General features: G+C 44.4%; 2 protein-coding genes across 4 annotated transcripts in view; one reads left to right on the top strand and one right to left on the bottom strand.

The window, feature by feature from the left end:
• The first annotated feature begins 10,243 nt into the window (after nucleotides 1-10,243).
• On the top strand, nucleotides 10,244-16,892 carry GTF3A (general transcription factor IIIA). Its single transcript, XM_069883060.1, has 9 exons — nucleotides 10,244-10,385; nucleotides 12,439-12,539; nucleotides 13,394-13,490; nucleotides 13,672-13,760; nucleotides 14,166-14,239; nucleotides 15,495-15,578; nucleotides 15,986-16,215; nucleotides 16,313-16,372; nucleotides 16,630-16,892. The coding sequence occupies exons 1-9, from the start codon at nucleotides 10,263-10,265 to the stop codon at nucleotides 16,789-16,791; spliced, it is 1,020 nt and encodes a 339-aa protein (XP_069739161.1). The 5' UTR covers nucleotides 10,244-10,262; the 3' UTR covers nucleotides 16,792-16,892.
• The window catches only part of MTIF3 (mitochondrial translational initiation factor 3), a 280,029-nt gene continuing 274,486 nt past the window's right edge, over nucleotides 16,832-22,374 (bottom strand). For 2 of the 3 annotated variants that reach the window (XM_069883085.1, XM_069883079.1), the window contains exons 2-4: nucleotides 19,682-20,145; nucleotides 18,346-18,491; nucleotides 16,832-17,089 (exon numbers count right to left, since the gene is read on the bottom strand). In XM_069883085.1, coding sequence (XP_069739186.1) covers nucleotides 16,877-17,089; nucleotides 18,346-18,491; nucleotides 19,682-20,144 — 822 coding nt within the window. In that variant the 5' untranslated portion in view covers nucleotide 20,145 and the 3' untranslated portion in view covers nucleotides 16,832-16,876. Of the gene's footprint in view, nucleotides 17,090-18,345; nucleotides 18,492-19,681; nucleotides 20,146-21,437; nucleotides 21,535-22,374 lie in introns of those variants that run through there. The other variant, XM_069883070.1, reaches the window with a different exon arrangement.

Here is a 22,374-nt window from a genome sequence, read left to right as displayed (position 1 = left end):
GACACAATTTCTGAGGTCGTTTAATTTTTTCTGTTTTCATAAAATTCATGCATGTTTTGCAACAAAGCTTTTTTCTTTTTTTTCTTTTTAACGAGCATCTCCCCTGGCCTGAATTTTAACTGTTTGCTTAAAGCAGCTTGAGGAGATTCCTTTTGCCAACAAATATGAGCGCACCATCTGCCTGCTGTGCAGCTGGAGCCAAGCTCTGCCTATGCCTGGCTCCTTGTGCTACCTGCAAGGCACCGTGGGCTCTTCCCACATCTTGCCAATAACCCAAGCAGCCTTTTTGCTTGGTCTCTGCTCCCAAAAGCTTTTCTGAGGACTATGTGAAGCTCCTATGGTGTGAACCTCATGCACATCCTTGGGAGAGGGGCTACCTATGCCTTGCAGGCCAATGGATCCTGGTGGCCAATGCAGACTTTTGGGGGCTTGTGAAGGTCTCTCACAGAATGAAATGAAGAATGTATTTCTCTTGTCACTAGATGGCTCTGTCTGCTTTCACGAAACGCACACTGTTTCTTTTTTCTGGCCCCAAATGAGCAGCAGCCCTACAGCTGTGCACTTGTAGGGTCACCAGCCACATCCCAAAAGGTAAATCTCTGGGAGGTGGTAACATTCAACTGAATTTTGATGATGGTTTTCATTATGCTCTTGCTAACACCCCTGAATAAAATGAACACAATGGTGATAAACCTTATGATTTGAGATTCGTATGAAACGGCCCCCTTGGGGGCAAGTTCTGGGTAAAAATTTCCTCATCTTGGACTTCTTCAACTGCAGACTCTGCAGATTTCAACCAAAAGGGAGGAATTTGGATGACTGCTGGGGTTTGGTTTGGGTGCGTGCTGGTGGACAGTGAGAAGCTTCCTTTTCTTCATCCTTTGTTAGGTCGGGGACTAAGAGGGGCTGGCTCCCAGCGCAGTCCTGAGATGACTCAAGTTGTCGGGACAATGCCTTCCAGGCTCCTCATATGCTACCCCTGGGGCCACCCAGCCCCTCCCCAAAGGATGCTGTGCCCACACCAGCAGCTGTCACCCCACCCTATGGCCATCCCATAGGATATGCATCTGTGCTGCATCTTCCTGGGGGCTGCAGCTTTGAGGCACTAATTTACCTTCTAAAGATGCTCTTCTTCAGGAACGAGGAGCTCACTGGAAAAGACCAACAGAAGGTCTGGGCTGTACTGGGGCGGTGGGGGCAGTGGGAGGCAGGGATGTTTCGGGGAAGCCATCCAACTCATCGCTTGCCCCATGATGGCAGGGGGGATGCTCTCCCAGGACCTAAGTTTGTGCAAGGTGGGGCAGGGAGGCGGCTCTGCACACTGGAGCAGAGTCCACAGCTCTGTGAGAATTGGAGGGGATGCTGGTACATGAACAGGCACAGGGGGAGCACAAAGCAGGGTGGATGGGAGGGCAAACCCTGGCTGTGACACGGACAGAAAGCATACAGTGAATCCCTGTCGATGCCTGAAGCCTCAAATCCTTATACTGAAAGCCCCATTTTCAGGCTTCGGATGACTCTGAGCAACCAAAAAGCTACTGCAGGTACTGGACAAGAAAGCATATCAGATTGCTGCTTTCCCCAGGAGAAAACTGTATATTGGAAAAACAAAACAAAACAAAACTAAAGCAATATATTCAGGGGCTCCCGTAGCTGTGTTGGCTTAAGGCTGTGTATTTTACAAGCTGCCAGATCTCTCAAGTGTATTCAAGGATGTTTGAAGCAAAATTCCTGCCCGGGAGAAGTTACTATCTGAGAATATAATCCAAAGCCATGAAAGACTGGGAGCAGCTCTCTACTGATTTCGAAAGAATTTGAATCAGTCTCTGGGGAACTAGTCCGGCATCTCTTCCTCACATCAGCAGCCTCTGTGCTTCAAGGACAGAATCCTTGTAATGCCCTCTTGTAGGGGTATTTGCAAGATCACAGCTTTGGCTGCACAAATGATACAAGACTAGTGACCACAGTGGGAAAGGAAGCAAATTTGCTTGTTTAGCTAATTAACAAGCATTTGAGACAAAGGTTGCTGTCTAATGCATTCCTGACTGTCGATGAGCAGCAATTATTACAATAATGTTACTGTCCGCTAAAATAACCATCCCTCCTAGCCACTGCTGCCAGGAAAGGATGGGTGAAATTGCATTTCTCCTTCTTCCAGGTGAACAGACTACGTGATGGAAAAGTTCCCTGTCGGGCTTGGTCAGAAGAGGAAGGACTCACACAGCTACTATGTGGCAGCTTCTGTCACAACTTGCCCTTGGAGCATGCCTTGTTTTTATGGCCATGGATAGCTGTAGGGATACTTCTGCACCTGCAATTTCACTCAGTTAGATAACTGCCTTCCTTATCGACCCATGTAACGTGATGTCTTGAAAGGCCAGTGCTGTGAGCACAAATAGTTGTGATTGATCAGGAGAGACAACATTTGTAGGGCAGAAACAATGCTGGGTGTCATGTCCCTTCTGAAAACTGGGTGTGCTGTGAGCCACGAAGGACTGATAAACCCGTCAATATCCTTTGGGCAGGCAGCTCCTTCCTGGTGTTGTGCCAGAGACTGAGGAGTAACGTTGCTCACTTCAGGGGTCTACGATGGTGAAACAGAGAATCGGAGCCATTTTGGTTTAGCCTGGTCTTGGCTGTTGCTGTGAGCTGAATGCTCGAGAAGGTAAATCCTTCAGGGAGAATGCAGTGAGGCAGAGGCAGGAAAGGGGGCAGGTTGCAGAGGGACGGTGCTCAAGTCCTCCTTTCCCCCACCCCATCCAGAGAGAGCTCATAGAGAGCCAGTTCACATGGGTGCTTACACAGTTGAGTCTGTCATGCAAGCCATGGGAGATAGGTAGATCCAGGCAGAGATATTAACTGACTGGCCTCAATCCCTGTAAGGAACACCTGGGACCTGGCTCTAATTTGGTTTGTACGATATACAGAAAATTTTATTAAAAACTGACAGGTCAGGATAGCTGATGGGAGAGTTGATGGGGAGCAGATGGCTCTGGGCACTGCTCCACACAGCTCTACTGTGTCATTTTGCTGTCACTTACAGCCCATGCCTCCTGCAGGCAGGAGAGAAAATCAGGTAACTCAGAATTCCTCTATTTCTTCTCTTGGGGGATCAGTCTGTTGAGAGATTAAAATAGAAAAACATCACCTGAGAAGAAAATGCTGTTATGGAAAACAAGTTTTTGATAGCTTTACATGCTTCTTGAACACAGGGAAAGCCAGTCAATAAAGTTCCTTGTGACCTAAAAGCAGAAACATCTGTTGGAGGCGGCTTGCTAGGCTGAATATAGCAGCAGGAAAGCCCAACTGATTAACTCCATCCTCTTCCTAACATGTTTTCATGGTTCCCAGAAATCCCTAGAAAGGGCTCCTGAGGACACTGGCACCATTACAAGCCAGCTGTAATTCTGTAAACAGAGAGATCAAGGAAACATTATCCTAACTGCAGTTTACCTCTGGCATCCAGTTTGCATAATTCACACGTGGTTCATCTGCTCCTGCTTTGACATGGGATGAGCTTGTCATTTAGGAAAAGAGAAAAAGCCCATGCTCTGATGAAGGGGAGAATAAAGCCATTGTTGTTGTAAGGAGGAAAAGAAAGCGGGGGACTGGAGTTCATAAAACCTTGCAAGTATGGTAGGGAAGATGAAAGCAACACAGTAGATGTAGGAAGCACTTTCAATGTGGCTGGGCTGATCCTCCTAAATGTGAACAACCACTATGGCTCTTCTTCCACCTCCCACTCTTCCTACCCACATTCATCCTAACAAGGGAGGCAGCCAGCTTTCTGGGGCTTTCTTTTGATTGCTTTTCACATTTTGTCCATCTTTCATTTCAGTTTGTAGTAATCTCATGGGATGAAAATGCTTAAGAATCACAGAATCACAGAATCACAGAATAACCAGGTTGGAAGAGACCCACCGGATCACCGAGTCCAACCGTTCCTACCAAACACTAAACCATATCCCTCAGCACCTCGTCCACCCGTGCCTTAAACACCTCCAGGGAAGGTGACTCAACCACCTCCCTGGGCAGCCTGTTCCAGTGCCCAATGACCCTTTCTGTGAAAAATTTTTTCCTAACGTCTAGCCTAAACCTCCCCTGGCGGAGCTTGAGGCCATTCCCTCTTGTCCTGTCCCCTGTCACTTGGGAGAAGAGGCCAGCACCCTCCTCTCTACAACGTCCTTTCAGGTAGTTGTAGAGAGCAATGAGGTCACCCCTCAGCCTCCTCTTCTCCAGGCTAAACAACCCCAGCTCTCTCAGCTGCTCCTCATAAGGCCTGTTCTCCAGCCCTTTCACCAGCTTTGTTGCTCTTCTCTGGACTCTCTCCAGAGCCTCAACATCCTTCTTGTGGTGAGGGGCCCAGAACTGAACACAGGATTCAAGGTGCAGTCTCAAAAGTGCCGAGTACAGAGGGAGAATAACCTCCCTGGACCTGCTGGTCACGCCGTTTCTGATACAAGCCAAGATGCCATTGGCCTTCTTGGCCACCTGGGCACACTGCTGGCTCATGTTCAGTCGGTTGTCAACCAACACCCCCAGGTCCCTCTCCTCCAGGCAGCTTTCTAGACAGACTTCTCCCAGTCTGTAGCACTGCATAGGGTTGTTGTGCCCCAAGTGCAGGACCCGGCATTTGGCCTTGTTAAACCTCATGCCATTGGACTCTGCCCAGCGGTCCAGCCTGTTCAGATCCCTTTGCAGAGCCTCCCGACCCTCCAGCAGATCGACACTTCCACCCAGCTTAGTGTCGTCCGCAAACTTGCTAAGGGTGCACTCGATGCCTTCATCCAGATCATTGATGAAGACATTGAACAGGGCTGGACCCAGCACTGAGCCCTGGGGAACCCCACTTGTCACTGGCCTCCAGCTGGATTTCACACCTTTTCCCACCACTCTCTGGGCCCGGCCATCCAACCAGTTTTCCACCCAGGAGAGTGTGCGCCTGTCCAGCCCAGAGGCTGACAGTTTCTCAAGCAGAACGCTGTGAGAAACTGTGTCAAAGGCTTTGCTGAAGTCCAGGAAGACCACATCCACAGCCTTTCCCTCATCCAGTAGCCGGGTCACTTTGTCATAGAAGGCGATCAGGTTAGTCTGGCAAGACCTGCCTTTTGTGAACCCATGTTGACTGGGCCTGATCACCCGGTTCTCTTGCATGTGCTTCATGATAGCACTCAAGATCACCTGTTCCATGACTTTCCCTGGCACTGAGGTCAGACTGACAGGCCTGTAGAAGAAGATCAGGCTTTTCTACCCTCTCCTCTGCACTGACTTTTGCCAAGACGTGACTAGACAAGGTAGTAGATGATCTCATCTAGGCTCCCTTTTCCACAGAATTTGGACCAGATGATCTTTTGTGGTGCAGGACCTTGCACTTGGCCTTGTTGAATGAACCTCATGAAGTTTTCGCACACCCACTTCTCCACCTTGTTCAGGTCCCTCTGGATGACATCTCATCCTTCCGGTGTGACAACTTCTCCACTCAGCTTGGTGTCATCTGCAGACTTGCTGAGGGTGCACTCATTCTCACTGTCAGTATCGTTGGTGAAGATATTAAACAGCACTGGTCCCATTACAGATCCCTGAGGGACAGCACTTGTTATAGATCTCCATCTAGACATGCAATGGTCACGTAATGCATTTCAATCAAATAATACATTTTTTATTTGTAAAATTGAAAATAACCTCAGTTTAGAGTCCAAGTTAACTTACCATTTAATAAGTTTCCTCAGTCTTCCCAAAGAAATATGATTTTCACTGCTGCATTTTGGACAGACAAAAGTAGTTAATTCCACAATTTTTGAGAAATTTCAAGGACTAGAATTTAAGTTGGGATGTAGATAATTTCCTAATGCTAGGTTGCTGAAGCATGAGCTTTACTGACCATTTACCACACAGTATTTCTCCTTCTAGTTGTCCATATGCTGCCTTCCACCAAGTCTGAAAGCTTCAAGAATGATTATATCTCGTGTAAGCTACCTTACAACTAATGCATTGGAATAAAATCAAGGAGATAAATCCATTTGTCAGCCTTGAAGGACGCAGTGGTTCCAAGAAGGCATTCACACTAAATATCTTCCAGGAGTGCCAACACCTGGATAATATGTGGACATTATTTCAACTGAAAACTATGGAAATAATAATCTTATGAGGATAGGCCTCAACATTCCTATGTATTCCGTATTGCCAAAATGGAGTTTTATCTGCAATCCTGAAGCCTTGCAGCTGATGAGGAAAAATGATGGAGAACTACTTTCACAGATTTTATAGCTAAATAACAAATTATCTGCAATGCTTTTTCCTACAGTGTGCTGAATACGGGCTGAGTAAATACCTGGAAGGAAACACTTTTTCTAATTTCCCCCAAACTTCTAGATAAAATGATGTCTTGAGTTCATGTCAGCATCAGTCACTGCAAATATCGATGCACTGTCGAAGTCAAAACATTTGGCTGCAGTACGTTATTTCTGTCTTTTCAAATACAGCTTACTGAAGCTTCATCACAGTCTCAGAAACAGTCAAACAAGCACCAATTCATTCCATTTTCAACTGTGTAGCAATGAACAAATACCAAAACTCTGGACTCTTCCAGCTATGTTTGCTTTCTGTCTGGGAGAGGATCTAATATACTACTGGTATACGCAGACAAATTGTCTCATCTGTAGGTTGAAAACTATGCTATTCTATTGCTTTCAGTTTCAAGTAATCCGCTAGAGTGATTATGGATCATACTATATAGGTTTTCAGCACATCTGCAATAGCCATATTTTCACATTTCTATAATAAAAAGCTCAAAGTTTCACCTTTATAAAGAAACGGTAGAATTACTTCTTTGTTTTATTCCACTTCCAACTTACCCTATGTGTGACAGTTCACCATGCATAACTGAGAAATTTCTCCAAGAACTGCGGGAAGTTTCCTGACAACTATTGCCAACTTTACTGAGATACTCAACATCATTTCTCCACTTACCCTGAGAAGCTGAAAGGAGGTTTTAGGCCAAAGAGATCCGACACAGTCTGCGTGCACAGTGTTAGGGCAGGACTCAGGACACCAAGGCCAGGCGTGCATGCTCTGCAACACCCACATATCAACTGTGACTCCCCTTCCTTTCCCTAAGGACAAGTATAGCCTGGATTTGTCACAAGATTGTTTACAGCTACTCAGTAAATAGATTTAAAACATATTTGTCTGCATTATAGCCCATATTGGAATAATTTCGGCGTAATGTTCATAAACATAAGAACTTTGAATTCAGTGGTGCCGTTTAAAGAGAAATGATTGTTCCTGAGGATGGAGTGAACGCTATTTTGCCTAGAGCAGGATAAAGAGATTGGAAAATGAAATAGCCTTCGGTAGACATAGATATATGGATCATTCACTCAGGAGTTCTTTGGAGGGAAATGAGTATCCATGGCACTATGTGCAGTCTTTCCTAGGTTGATATTTAATTCTGGGTAGATCCTGCTAGCTTAAAGGAGTAGTTTTAATCAGAATCAGAGATTTACTACCCTGTGGGGGGTTTATGTGTGTTTGTGGGGAGCTATGTGTTGTTGTTTTCTCTTGAGGGAAAAACTACCTCAGTTTTCTGGTTTTTCACTCCCTTTCAGATTACAGATTATTAAAAATAATCAGTAGAAGTGTGGACCTTGTGTTGGACATGTACATCTTCAGACTTATTTTACCCCATTGCATATGTTTTCCTCTCAGAAAGTTTACCTTCCACTTCCTACAGTGCAAAACAATAAAATCAAATCTGAATGGGAACCCACTGCTCTTTGCAGCTCTACTAGAGGACTCTTCAAAATCCTTCCTTTGTAGACACCTCAGAAGACACCCACAGCACAACACAATGAGAATCTCTCAGGCCTGGAGTCTTCCTCTATTTGTATTTTTCCAAAATACCCAGAGGACTCTGCCAAAATATCTAACTATTATTGCACAGAGGAAAACCCTATGTAACATTTTCTTTCTGTGTACCTAGCAGCCAAGTTTTCTCCCTTAAAGGCTAATTCCTCACCTGTGCTAGAGAGGTCTGAGGCAATACCATGTTTTCACAGGCAAAGTCTCAAAAAGAAGATTTATAACTTCCTTTTTAAATTTCAAGTTTGTTTTTTTAATTGCAATTCTGAGACAAAAGAACCCCCAAACAAAATAAAGCAAAAAACCCTAAAACAACACAGCGACTTTTTCTTTTGTTTTAGTTAGTATTTGTTAAAAGCTGAGATTTTTTTTCAGACTGACTTCCCTTCCAAAAATGAGGCGATTTCTTGTCTTTGATGCGTGAGGCACTGATTGATTCAGCCCTCCCCTTAATCCCGCTACAGATGAGTGAGACAAGAGACATCCCCCAGGGCCATGGGAATCTGCTTCTGGTCTGGCATGAACTCCACGGCATGAACTCCTCGCTGTGCCCAGCAGTTTCCCTCCCCACTGTGTGCTCTGTGCAGCAGTTGGCTACCACGTTCTCTGGCACTCCTGCCAACTCACGTCACCCACCCCCTGCAGCCCTCATACTCCTGATTCCTGCTCCTTATCCCCCAGTTTTCCTCCCACATTTCCCTAGCCTGCTCCAAGCTCCACCACCTGCTTGGGGTTTTTCAGCTTTCAGGACACATACGGAGAGGGGATGGGAGTTTTATTCCCTGGGATGTTTCCCTCATAGCAGTCCTGTTCCAGCTTTCTCCCACTGTCCCTCACACTCTGTGGGGAGAAATGCAGTAGATGGAGAATGTCTCCTAATATAAAGCTCAAATAATGCAAAGCAGAGCAAATGATGTGACACCTCAGCACGGCGAATCAGGTACCAACAAGGTGCTGTGTGAGGTATCAGAGCCCCTCAGCTCAGGGCAGTCCCATGTTCTCTTCCCTTACCTGTAACTTCAGGCAGGCTGGGGACACAGTATAGTCACAGGCCAGGGTGACACACCTCCTCTGCCCTGGGATCCTGGACAGCAGACACCTTGGTCTGGGCTGCAAATGCCTAAATCTTGGGATGGGGGGTAAGGAGTGTGCAGAAGAGGCTGATGTCTAGGTCCAACCAGCATCATGCAGACCCATCCTTTTCCCTGGCCAAACAGGGACTCAAACCAAAACTGCTCAGAAAGACCCTTCCTTATGTGGAGCAGCTGAGGGAACTGGGAGTATTTAGCCTGGAGGCTGCGAGGGAACCTTAATCACTTTCTACAACTACCTGAAAGGAGGTTGTGGTGAGGTGGGTGCCAGGCTCTTCTGCCAAGAAACAAGCGGTAGGACTTGAAGAAACGGATTTAAGGGCTTTAAGGTCCCTTCCAACATAAACTATTTTGTGATTCTACAAACAGTGACCACACAATTGCATAATTTATGTTCTCATGTAGCTCCTGACCTCAAAACCAGCAAAAGAAAGGTGCTAGTATGACTTGTCATACTCTGCCGGTTAGCATGTTTCAAAACTAGGAAAAAATCAGATTGGTAATAATTTTCAGACAATAAGAAGCTAAAAACAGAAAGCTAAATATTGCAGTATTAAGTATCATAGAGTCATAGAATAGTTTGGTTTGGAAGGGACCTTAAAGATCATCCAGTTCCAACCCCCCTGCCATGGGCAGGGGCACGTCCCACTAGATCAGGCTGCCCAAGGCCCCATCCAACCTGGCCTTGAACACCTCCAGGGGTGGGGCAGCCACAGCTTCCCTGGGCAACCTGTGCCAGGGCCTCACCACTCTCATGATGAAGAAATTCTTCCTTATGTCTGGTCTAAATCTGCCCCTCTCCAGTTTATATCCATTGTCCCTAGTCCTATCACCACAAGCCTTTATGAACAGTCCCTCCCCAGCTTTCTTGTAGCCCCTTCAGGTACTGGACGGTAGCTACAAGGTCTCCTCGGACCCTTCTCTTCTACAGGCTGCACAACCCCAACTCTCTCAGCCTGTCCTCATACGGAAGGTGCTCCAGCCCTTGTATTATCTTTGTAGCCCTCCTCTGGACCCGTTCCAACAGCTCCACATCCTTCCTACGTTGAGGATTCCCGAACTGGACACAATACTCCAGACGAGGTCCCACAATAGAAGGACAGAGGGACAGAACCACCTCCCTCGCCCTGCTGGCGAAGACCTCATCGAGATTAATATTAATTAGCGACATTAATAGTATTAAATATAACCCGCGAACAGCGCAGATACAGAACTCGGGGCGGGGTGTCGGTCCGGGTGACCCCCGAGGCCCCTCCCCCCGCGCCGCGCTCCGTGACCCCGCGCGGCGCGCGCCCCGCCCCGGCGCGCGGCATGGAGGGGCCGGCGGGCGGCTCGGGCGTCACCCGCCGCTTCATCTGCTCCTTCCCGGGCTGCGACGCCGCCTTCAACAAGAGCTGGAAGCTGGACGCGCACCTCTGCCGGCACACGGGCGCGGTGAGCGGGGCGGCTGCGGGACCGTGCGAGCGCGTGGGGGCAGCTGGGCGTGGGTCTGCGTGCGTGTGGCCCGGTGTGTTCGCGAGTCTGGGTGTGTGTCTGTGTGCGTGTGTGTGTGCTGTGAGAAACTGTGTCAAAAGCTTTGCTGAAGTCCAGGAAGACCACATCCACAGCCTTCCCCTCATCCAGCAGCCGAGTCACTTTGTCATAGAAGGCGATCAGGTTAGTTTGGCAAGACCTGCCTTTTGTGAGCCCGTGTTGACTGGGCCTGATCACCCGGTTCTCTTGCATGTGCTTCGTGATAGCACTCAAGATCACCTGCTCCATGACTTTCCCTGGCACTGAGGTCAGACTGACAGGCCTGTAGTTCCCTGGGTCCTCCCTGCGGCCCTTCTTGTAGATGGGCACAACATCAGCCAGCCTCCAGTCCAGTGGGACTTCCCCAGTCTTCCAGGACTGCTGGAAGATGATGGAAAGGGGTTTGGCCAGCACATCCGCCAGCTCCTTCAGTACCCTTGGATGAATCCCATCCAGCCCCATAGACTTGTGGGTGTCTAGTCGGGCTAGCAAGTCTCCTCCTCTTGGATCACGGGAGCCTCATTTTGCTCCTCTAGCTCCTGGGTTTGTACACAGACGGAACGACTTTCTTTACAATTAAAGACTGAGGCAAAGAAGGCATTAAGTACCTCAGCCTTTGCCTCATCCCCTGTCACTGTTGTTCCTTCTGCGTCCAATAGGGACTGTATGGTCTCCCTAGTCCTCCTTTTATTGTTTATATATTTATAGAAGGATTTTTGTTATCTTTCACAGACTTTGCCAATCTGATTTCTAGTTGAGCCTTAGCCATGTAGCCTTAGTACGTGTGTGCATGTGTCTCTGTGCATGCGTGCACACCTGCATTTTTTGTGTGTGTATGCACACGTGCATCTGTGTGGGTGTGCACATCTGTGCGTGTGTGTGCATCTGTGTGTGCGTGTGTGCCTGTGTGCACATGTCTCTGTGTTTCTGCATGTGTGTGCTTGCACGTCTGTGTGCATGTTTGCACACATGTGCCTGTGTGTCCGTGTGTGTGTGCCCACGTGTGCATATCTGTGTGTCTGTGTGTGCTTCCGCATGCGTGCATGCTTGCGTGTCTCCGTGCGAGTTTGCGCGAGTGCTTCGTTGAATACTGTGTTCAGTTCTGGGCCCCTCACCACAAGGAGGATGTTGAGGCTCTGGAGCGAGTCCAGAGAAGAGCAACAAAGCTGGTGAAGGGGCTGGAGAACAAGACTTACGAGGAGCGGCTGAGAGCTGAGGTTGTTTATCCTGGAGAAGAGGAGGCTGAGGGGAGACCTCATTGCTCTCTGCAACTACCTGAAAGGAAGTTGTGGAGAGGAAGGAGCTGGCCTCTTCTCCCGAGTGTCAGGGGACAGGACAAGAGGAAGTAGCCTCAAGCTGCACTAGGGGAGGTTCAGGCTTGACATTAGGAGAAAATATTTCACGGAAAGGGTCATTGGGCACTGGAACAGGCTGCCCAGGGAGGTGGTTGTGTCACCTTCCTTGGAGGTGTTTAAAAGATGGGTGGATGAGGTGCTGAGGGGTGTGGCTTTTAATGATTGATGGGAATGGTTGGACTCGATGATCCAGTGGGTCCTTTTCAACCTAGTGATCCTATGATTCTGTGATCTGCATGTGTGAGTCTACGTGCATATCAGTGTGTCTGCACACGTGTATGTCTGCATGTGTGTGTGTGCATGCGTGTGTCTGTGTTTCACAGAATCACAGAGTCACTAGGTTGGGAAAGACCCATTGGATCATTGAGCCCAACCATTCCTATCAATCAGTAAACCATGCCCTTCAGCACCTCATCCACCCGTCCTTTGAACACCTCCAGGGAAAGTGACTCAACCACCTCCCTGGGCAGCCTGTTCCAGTGCCCAATGATCCTTTCCATGAGGAACTTTTTTACTTCTCCATGCGTGTGTGCTTGCGTGTCTGTGTGCATGTGTCTGTGTCTGTGTTCCTGCTTGGGAGGCCCTCTCTCTCAAGAACCTTCTCTTTCTCTCTCTTGCAGAGGCCATACGTTTGCAATTACGAAGGCTGTGGTAAAGGCTTCATCAGAGATTTCCACCGTGTTCGACACCTTCTCACACACACTGGGGAAAAGCCATTCGAGTGAGGCCAAGTCTTCTGCTTCACAAAAGGGATCACGGTTGTCTATAGGGAGAGGAAAGGGAGTCGCAGCTGGGGTGTGGGTGATACAGAACCTGCATGCCCAGCTTCAGTGTCGTGAGTCTTGTCCTAACAGTGCGCACGCAGCGTGAGGGCTGGGGGGTCTCCTTAGCCTAAAATCTCCTACCTGGCAGTGATCCATAACAGATGCTTTAAGGAACACACAGCCCACAGGCCTACAAGAAAGCTGGGGAGAGGCTCTTAATCAGAGAGTGCAGTGATAGGACAAGGGGGAAGGGTTTTAAGGGTAGATTGAGATTAGGTACTGGGAAGAAATTTTTTACTGTGAGGGTGGTGAGGCACTGGCACAGGTTGCCTGGAGAAGCCATGGGTGCCCCATCCCTGAAGGGGTTCAAGGCCAGGTTGGTAGGGGCTTTGAGCAAACTGACGTAGTGGAAGTTGTCCCTGCCCATGGCAGGGGGATTCTAACTGGATGATGTTTAAGGTCCCTTCGAGCCCAAACCATTCTATGATTCTATGATCTCTTCCTAGAATATAGAATTAAAAGCAGGAAAGGCAGTTATCTCCTATTACCAAGCCCTTACTAGCTGTATGGCGTGGATTAGGAGCTAGGAATTCCTGCGTGTTTTATTAAAAATCTCTCCTTCTATGTTTTCCTGTGGCTTTTGATTTTAACTTAGCCTCTGGCTTTCCTTGTCTTTAAAGCAAATTTTTATATTTGGATTATGAGTTTTGGTTACTCTTTGTGTATTCCTCTTGTCCAATAATTTTTTGTATCTGCTTAGGAAACAAATCACTGTTTGAGAGTGATAATAAAAAATGCATTTCATTTGCAGGTGCACAGCTGATGGATGCAATCAGAAATTTGTAACAAAATCAAACTTAAAGAAACACACTCAGCGCAAGCATGAAAATCAGCAAAAGCAGTATGTGGTGAGTAGTTTGATACTGTAAAGTGGAGGCTAAACAAGCTCCTTTTCATATCTAGTTAAATACTTCAACTTGTTATTGTGCTGTATTTGTAGGAGTTTGAATACTGTGATTGGGATTTCAGCAAATGTGTGGACTGGGTGTCGTTATTTGGCCTCTAATGATAACTTGATTTCCTAAATAGTGCGACTTCGAAGGCTGTAACGAGTCTTTCAAGAAACATCAACAATTAAGAGTTCACCAGTGTCACCACAACAACGAACCCCCCTTCAAGTAGGTGGATAATTTTAATAATGTACTTTAATAATTTTATTTAAACATAGGTGAAAACAGGTGCCTTTCCTCAACCTTTTCATTAATGTAGTATTTAAAAAAACCCTACAGTCATGGCTGCAAGTACATTTCTTGTACTAGTCCTTTGCTCAGTAATCTGTTTTAAGCAACAGTCTTGGTGCACTTTAACTTCAGCGATCATGCCGTAGTTTTAACTCTAAAGAGGATTAGGGTCCTCCGTTAGAAATATATCATGGAATTTACTTTCACGGGGTGGGAGGGGAACAGAACATCTCCAGGTGAGGGGAAACTTCGGTTGTTATGTCCACTTTAATCATTCTTGACTAAAAGAACAAAAAGTAGGGATGCAGTGACAGAAATTAAACCAATGTATTTTATACCTAGGTGTAAACATGAAGGATGTGGAAAGTGCTTTTCTACTCCAAGTCAACTAAAGCGGCATGAGAAGGTACATGAAGGTAATACAGTTTTTCTTCTTGTTTCACTTATGTTTTAGCAAATGAAAAACATCTTCTTCCAGTACAGAGCGTATGCAGGGATGTAGGACAGACATGGAAGTTTTCTGGGCCTAGTGATCCATACAGACAAAAGGAGAACACCTGTTTTGAATAGTGGACTGTGACAAAGCATTGCAGTGTGCAGTCACAATGCACTGAACATAGCTGGCTGAACATAGCTCGGGATTCCTTCAGCCATTTCTTCTCCTTACGTGCTTCCTTGTCAATAATCCACCTTCTGGAGATGGGCTAATGGTGAAGCCACTAGCCTAGATCTTCAGAGGGTAGGCTCAGTTGCCAGTTTTGCCACAGATTTCCTATGAAGCCTTGGCAAAACCATGTAGGCTTGCATTTTTTAAGATGTTAGTGTACCTATGTGAGAGGTATTCAAATGGAATTGCCAGGAGGTGGTTGTATATGTTTGAGCTAACGCTCCTGCCCATTCTTTCAGTACTGTTGACAGCTAACCTGCTTTCCAATGCCAGAAAAAAAAAAACAAACAAACCTAAAGGACTAGGAAGTGTATCCAAAAGGCTGCAATTCACACTGCATTCCTTTCTTAAGACAGGGACTCGATCACTTGTTTGACCTTTCCAGTCATGGGCTTTAAATAGCGTTGACTTTATGTGGTTCTTTTAAAAACCATCCTGTCTGCTTGATAAAATGGTAGAGTCTCTTTAGACTCTGGAATGTTACTGTATGGTCAAGATCTTATTTTTTTTAATATGTAACACAAATATAAATATAGAAGTAAATACTATAACAGTTATTTTCATCTATTTCAGTGTAAGTGTATGGCTACTGAGGGAATAGTTTTACTGAAGCAAGGAGAGAGAAAGTTTCATAGAATTGTTTAGGTTGGAAAGGACCTCTGGACGTCATCTGATCTAACTCCTTGCTCAAGGTGGGATCAGTTACACCAGGTTGGTGAGAGCGGCATCCAGTCAAGTTTTGAATATTTCCAGGGGTAGGGATTCCAGAGCCTCTCTGGATAACATGTGTCGGTGATGCAAGGTTTGTTCCTTAAACCTGTTAGGATTTTCACACGTTCTTATTTGTGTCCATTTCCTCTTGCCCCATCACCATGCAGTGTGGGAGGAGAGAAGCAATACTGGCCTTTGATTTTCAAACACTTAACAGTGGAGTTACCCCTTGTGAAACTGGACTGTGTGTTGCCAGCACCTTTGTAGTTACGAACATTTGTCTTGTCCAACAGGCTATGCGTGCAAAAAAGAAAACTGCTCATATACTGGAAAAACTTGGACAGAGCTTCTGAAACATAATAAAGAAAGTCATACAGGTAAACTCCAAATTCCAAACGGAATTTAACTTTTGATACAAATAGGTAAGAAACTGCTAATTTGAAGAGGAGTCCTTGCTGAACTCATTTCATCAACTTGTCATTGTGTCTAGACAAACCTGTCAATTAATGCTTTATTGGTAAAATGTCTGTCACTCTGGCTAGACCTTTAACTGAAGAAAATGCTACTCAGTATACTAACTCGGCTTTGTCATCCAGTTAATGAGAAATTGTGTAATGTAGGATTTCAGATCTGGATAATTCATATTGCACTATTCCCTTCTAGTCTCTGAGTTCTTAGCATTTCATATGGATTTTAGCATTGTTCTAGAGGACTACTGGCGTTTGATTCTGAGCCCCTTTAAGAGACTGATAACTTATACTCTGCCTGTCTCTCTCCCACTCAGAGCCGATAGTTTGCAGTGAATGTTCCAAGACTTTTAAAAGAAAAGATCACCTCAAGCAGCACCAAAAAACACATGCTGTGGAGAGGCAAGTGTACCTATGCCCGAGAGAAGGATGTGGGAGAACTTACACAACTGTATTTAACCTTCAAAGCCATATCCTCTCTTTTCATGATGAGGAAAGTAAATTCTTTTGTGATTATCCAGGGTGTGGAAGAGTGTTTGCAATGAAGGTATGTATTTTTACACTGTCCTAATCCAAATCACATAATCTGAAATGATAAACCTAACTCTCTTTTTGTTGTTGTTTCTCTCTCTTTGTAACTGTAGCAGAGCCTAGTAAGGCACACAGTTGTACACAATCCTGAGAAGAAAAAGCTGAACTTGCAAGTAAGTTATACTCTTGAAAAGGCCCTCTCAACCATACCCTGTTACCTCAGAAGAGAGTAAGCATTATGTTGTTTAGAATGTGACTTCAAGCAGGCAACCAGGCCAGCCATTTATTTCATTTGGGAGATTCTTGATTTCTGAAGCTCCTTTAAATAATGCAGTGCTGGCCTTTCGTGGTTTTCTTCTTTTCCCCCTCCCCCTGATTAGTAGTCTTTGCTTCATAGATATGTTGTCAATTCTGGATTTATTTCTACCAGGAAAAGCGTTCCCGTCCTAAGAGGAGCTTAGCTTCTCGTCTGAGTGGCTACATTCCTCCTAAAAAGCAGCCAGAAAAGGATGCAGTTGTGACAGAAAGCAAGACAATGGATAAGCCCATGGAAAATGAAATTCCAACTGTTGAGATTTTGACTCTCCAGTAAAGGCTGAGACAGCTCAACAATAACTTTATTAAGTTTATAGTCTTTTTAAATAAAATTATAAATGTTTTTACACCTTTTCATAAAATCACTGATGCAACTCACTTGACTTCAAATCTTCATTTTCATCTTTCTTTACTGCACTGGTTTTCTGGTTTTCTGCCTTCTGGTATGCTTTCAACTCTTTGTCAGACATGTGTCTCAAAATACAGGTACTCACTCCTTCTCTAGTAACTTTCGGCTTGGAAAGATAAGTGGCTTTCTCGGACACAGTCTCCAAAATCTGATCATAAAGCATGAACTGAAAAGGAGAAAAACAGGGACTAAATGCACAAACACAGGTAGAAAAATATTTCAAGCTGATCTGTAATGACACTTACTCCTGCTTGTGGCTTAGCTATTAGCTGAAATCAGCTAAATGCTAGTCCTGGTTTGAGAAGTTCAGCTTGTCCTTTCCTAACCGTTTGTTTTTTTACTTATAAGTAGGTTTAGGAAAGTCACCAGAGGGATTAAGCCATTTCCTAACACCGTGCTGAATTCCTCACTCATCCCGTTTTGCTTAAAGGTGTTGGTGAAAGTAATTACGATTGCATCTGACTCTTCTTGCCACCAGATTTGGGCTTTATGGGGCTCTCTTCCTAAGGGTCAGTATTGCTCTAAGGTTGGCAGAACATTCTAGTATTGAACTGAGTGATACAGTGCATTCATAGAATAAGCCAAACTCTTAAGCTCATAAATAAGTTTTTAAATTTAAGAAAAACCCAAATATGGACTGTCATGAAATGTTCTTCTCTCTCCCATAACCAGTTCTTCCTCCTGCTACGCTTTCCCTGTGAATTCAGCTTCCTATAAAAAATGTTACTGCTTTTGAATGAAATGATATCACATTTTTTTCCCAGTAATTTAGTAGAGAATCATCAAGGAAACCTAATAAACTACATACATTAAAAGGAACAAAAAAATCTTGCATGTAAACTTTATAAAAAAGCCATTTGTGCAGATGACAATGAAGACAAGTCTCAAGGCCTGACAATTACAGAGGTAAGTTGCCAGTAGCTCCTAAACATCTTTATAGATGTTTACTTCACCAGTCTTGGAACATTATTCCCAGTAATTTTCTATACAGCAGTGTAAAACTAACCTCAGCCACAGTTGCACAAATGCATCTTAAGAAGAACAGTTTGGTTTTTTGCAATAATTGTTTTTGCAATAATTCAACTAAAACACAGCAGAATACTTTAAATCACATTGGCTTAAGGCATAGGTGGAAAAATTTCACTAGCCCAGTTAATAGGGTGGTGCTGCTTAGACTCCTGTCAAAGCCAGAATTATAACTGCATTTGTAAGAATGCATGGTATTTGAATTGCCTCTATGAGACTTTATCTAGAACTGCTGTGTTTGAACTGATGCAGCTTTTACCTTCATGGGACCTAGACATTCACTTATTTTAGCGGTACATGACATAGTGAGAAAATGTGGCAGTACCTAAAAGGGGAAGTTAGCAAGTACACCTATTTCATGAAATTGATTGGTCCAGCTTTCATAAGTCCACTTACCATGTCTTTATTGCTATCTTTTGCTTGTCGGATGGTAACTTTAACATGGTATTTCTTTTCAATCCACTGTGCTATCTGTTTAGTCTTGGTCTCTAAGTCACTCTTGGCAATAGCTGAAGAAAAGGATAACTCCTTCTGAACCATTCCTGTTTAAAACAGAACTAAAACTGTGTTGGCTTAACATGTGACAAACCTGCAGTAGTTGCTCTCTTTCAACATGGTGCTTTGCTTAACTCCCTTCCCCCATGCTGCTCTCTCATACAGACAGTATCCCAACCTCATTGTCTCAGCATGCACCACTCTTGCCTTACAAGGTGGCTACTGGATATCTCACACTCACTGCCATGTCTGAGAGACTCAATGCATGCTTGAGGCACACAGGGAAGTCCCTTCAGGGTAAGAAGGCTTAAAGTATTTTCATTTTAACAACAGTTCATAACCACCCACAATGCAGGTCTAACAAAGATAAACAGGTAAGCGCTGGATCTGGAATTAAAGACTTGGAGTGTAAATTCCTACATTCTGTGCATAATATGGCTGAATGTAAAAGCTTTGAAGTTAGACAACACCCATTTTCTTCAAGTGCAATATTCAAGTGGAAGTATGATGCCTTGTAATTTATTTCAACAATTGTGGTCTTCTCCTCCTTAAAGTTTCTATGAAGTAGTTACTATTTGAATAATTATATTGTAGTTTCTGCAATAGAAAACCTCACTACTTCAACAGCACTGCTCTCTAAAATCAAAACTCTGCCCAAGGTACAGATGCTTCCCTTAGCCTGAGGATAAGGAAAAAGGATACAAAGATGCCTTTTCTAAAGTGTCTTTGCCGAACTGCTGGAGCAGGCTGACTAAAGAAAAAACATGGCAAAGTGTTCAATATTGAAAAAAAATGTTAAAAAATGTTCTTTGTACAGGGAAGGGCTCCGGAGTTTGTTTTCCTAGCATCAGGCTAGGAAGAGAATTTCATGACTACTGCTGACAAAATTATATTGCTGTGTCTGGTGCTCAGTTTGTGAAAACTAATTGCCACTTCATGCCTTATTAAAAGCACAGAAATTCAGTGAGTCTCATGGAACCAGGGTCTAGTTATATTTACTTAAACAGATTTAAAAAAAAACAGATGCCAAAGCAGATGCCAAAATAGCAAATCCCAAGAAGGCAATTGAAGGCTTCTCTGAGAAACACTATACTAATCCAAAATTTTATTTTCACCACTGCCAATCCTTAATATCACGAACTGCGTGACACTGCTTTGGATTTATGCAAGTAAGAGGATTTCATTAATGCAGCATTTTTTAACGTGCTCGGTGTTGTAGTGTCAACAACGTACGTACCTGGTTTTGGATTTGCTTTTTGCTTCTCTGCACGTTTAAGCTGTTCTTCATGAATCTGCTGCCCAGTCATTAGTCTATATACAGGAGGATCTACATTCTCACGAAGGAGAACAAGTTTCAGGTCATGTTGATCCATGAGTCTGAGTGCCTCTGCTCGGTGCATATTTCCTAAGCTCTCTCCATCCTGGCTGATTACGTGCAAAATCCGATAGGGAATTCTTCGCCCAACACTTCCAAATACTATTTTCCTTTTTGATTCTGTATGAGACTTTTCAGCAGTGCAAAATGGTCGAGTAAGCACAAACACAGTTGACTTTCCAGGGTCAGGTACCACCATCCAGAACGGACAAAAGACCCTCTTCTGTGGTGTTTGTGTCAGAAGAGTACCAAAGAATCTTCTTGTGTAACTCTTCTCGCTTCTGGTTGCTTGACATAAAAGTTTCATCACGCAAAAGGTTGTCATTCTGAGGAAGCAGGGAAGAAGAAAAAACAAGTTACCTCCATCTGTCAGATTCTTCTAGTTATATTAGAAAGACATGACTCCAGCTCAGTAAAACCTAGTCCTTAAAACTTCATGGTGCTACTCCACAGAATGAGCAATTGAGTAATTTCACAGTAACAGCAAGCTATAATGCACAGAGAAAATCTTGACAAAGGAACAAACTTTATGAGGAATGATGATATCTTCCGTATATATTCTCACAAATGTATCGACTCTTCCACACGTTTGTTTTGTATAGAGAGATTAGCCAGTGCTTAAGAGAGAGTTGTAAAATAAAAAGACATGCCACTCTTTTAATATTTTCAGTCAGGATTTTTTCATGAAGTATCTTAACGCTAGGACTTTCTTCCCAATTCTGATACTCTTCTTTGGAAAGTGTTTCATTTAAGCTACATGAATTCAGAACCACCTTAATCATGCAGTGAATGAAGTGGCGATTCATGCAATGTCTATCAGCAGCCTGACAATATCCACAGCCTGACTCTTCTATGCTTTGAAAAGATTTGGAATTTCAAGGCCTAGACCATACAGAGTAAGAATACCATGGGAAATATTCACCTTGGCATTAAAACATGACAAAGTAACAACTGGTATACTCGCAAATATGGTTTACCCCAGCTGCCACGCAACTTGCTTCTTGAAGCGCTGACCCCAAATTGTGTATTTTTCTGTTTTCCAAATGTCATTTTGTGACAGTAATTGAGCTAGTTCCTTGGTCTTACATGGATTAAGCCCTAATATTTAACTAACCTTAAAAGAAGAATTAAAAAAAAAAGCCTTTACTGTCTTTTAAGCTCAAGTTCCACGGATTCAGCTATGCTTCGAAGTGAAAACTGCCTTAATTTTAAACCTATTATCAGACACCTAAAGTATCGATCAACTTTCCAAGTTTTTCACAAGCATTAAATTTAGGTTGGCACATTCCTATTTATAGTAAGCCATTTTTATTCAGTTATCAAAACTATTTAGATTTCTTACATACAGAAGCATGCACCCAAGTAGCACTAATCATTTGGATAGTACAGTTTACTCTAGGTACTTCACCCAAACATCTGATAAAAACATAGATAATGATATTTTTCTTCCTAAGTGAAAAAGGCTTGTAGGAAAAAAGAGAAAAATATAGACACAGGTAAGACTTGTCTGCAATATGTGGACTGGAAAACAGCAGTCATATGCCTAAAATCTCCACTTGCAAATGAAAAAAAAATTGTTACAGACATAATCAGAAAAGGAAGGTTAAAGAGAACGTACCCCCACTGATGGTTGAAAAGGGTGACCACATATCAACAGACAAGGAGAAGGCTGAGGTACTTAACTTTTTGCCTCAGTCTTCACTGACAACTGCTGTCCTCATCCCTCCTGGGTCATGGGACAACAAGATGGGGACCAGGGGGATAAAGCCCCTCCCACTGTAGAGAAGGATCAGGTTTGTGACCACCTGAGGAACCAGAACATATATGTCTATGGGTCCTGATGAGATGCATCCCAGAGTCCTGAGGGAATTGGCCAATGTGGTTGACAGCCACTCTCCATAATATTTGAAAAATCATGGGAATCAGGATAAGTACCTGATGACTGGAGGAAGGGAAACATTGTGCCCATTTTTAAAAAGGGTAGAAAAGACGACCCTGGGAGCAACTGACCTGTCAGCCTCATCTCTGAGCCTGGGAAGATCATGGAACAGGTCCTCCTAGAAGCTGTGCTAAAGCACACGGAGGACAGGGAGGTGATTAGAGGCAGCCAGCACGGCTTCACCAGGGCAAGTCCTGTATGACCAACTTAGTAGCTGTCTATGACAGGGTAACTGCAGCAGTGAACATGGGAAAACCAGCGGATGTGATCTATCTAGATTCTGTAAAGCCTTTGACATGGTTGCTCACAACATCCTTCTTTAAATTGGACAGATACGGACTCGATGGGTGGATGGTTCGGTGGATAAGAAACTGGTTGGACGGTTGTATTCAGAGAGTAGCGGTCAATGGCTCAAAGTCCAGATGGAGATCCGTGACAAGTGGTGTCCCTCAGGGGTCCGTACTAGGACCAGTGCTGTTTAATATCTTCATCAATGATACTGACAGCGAGAATGAGTGTACCCTCAGCAAGTTTGCAGATGACACCAAGCTGAGTGGAGCAGTTCTCACACTGGAAAGACAAGATGTCATCCAGAGGGACCCAAACAAGGTGGAGA

Source organism: Phaenicophaeus curvirostris, chromosome 1 (genome assembly GCF_032191515.1).
Source record: "Phaenicophaeus curvirostris isolate KB17595 chromosome 1, BPBGC_Pcur_1.0, whole genome shotgun sequence".
In the NCBI taxonomy this organism is placed as follows: Eukaryota; Metazoa; Chordata; class Aves; order Cuculiformes; family Cuculidae; genus Phaenicophaeus; species Phaenicophaeus curvirostris.
The sequence above is the reverse complement of the archived record's forward strand: the minus strand, read 5'-3'. Positions and strand labels throughout refer to the sequence as shown.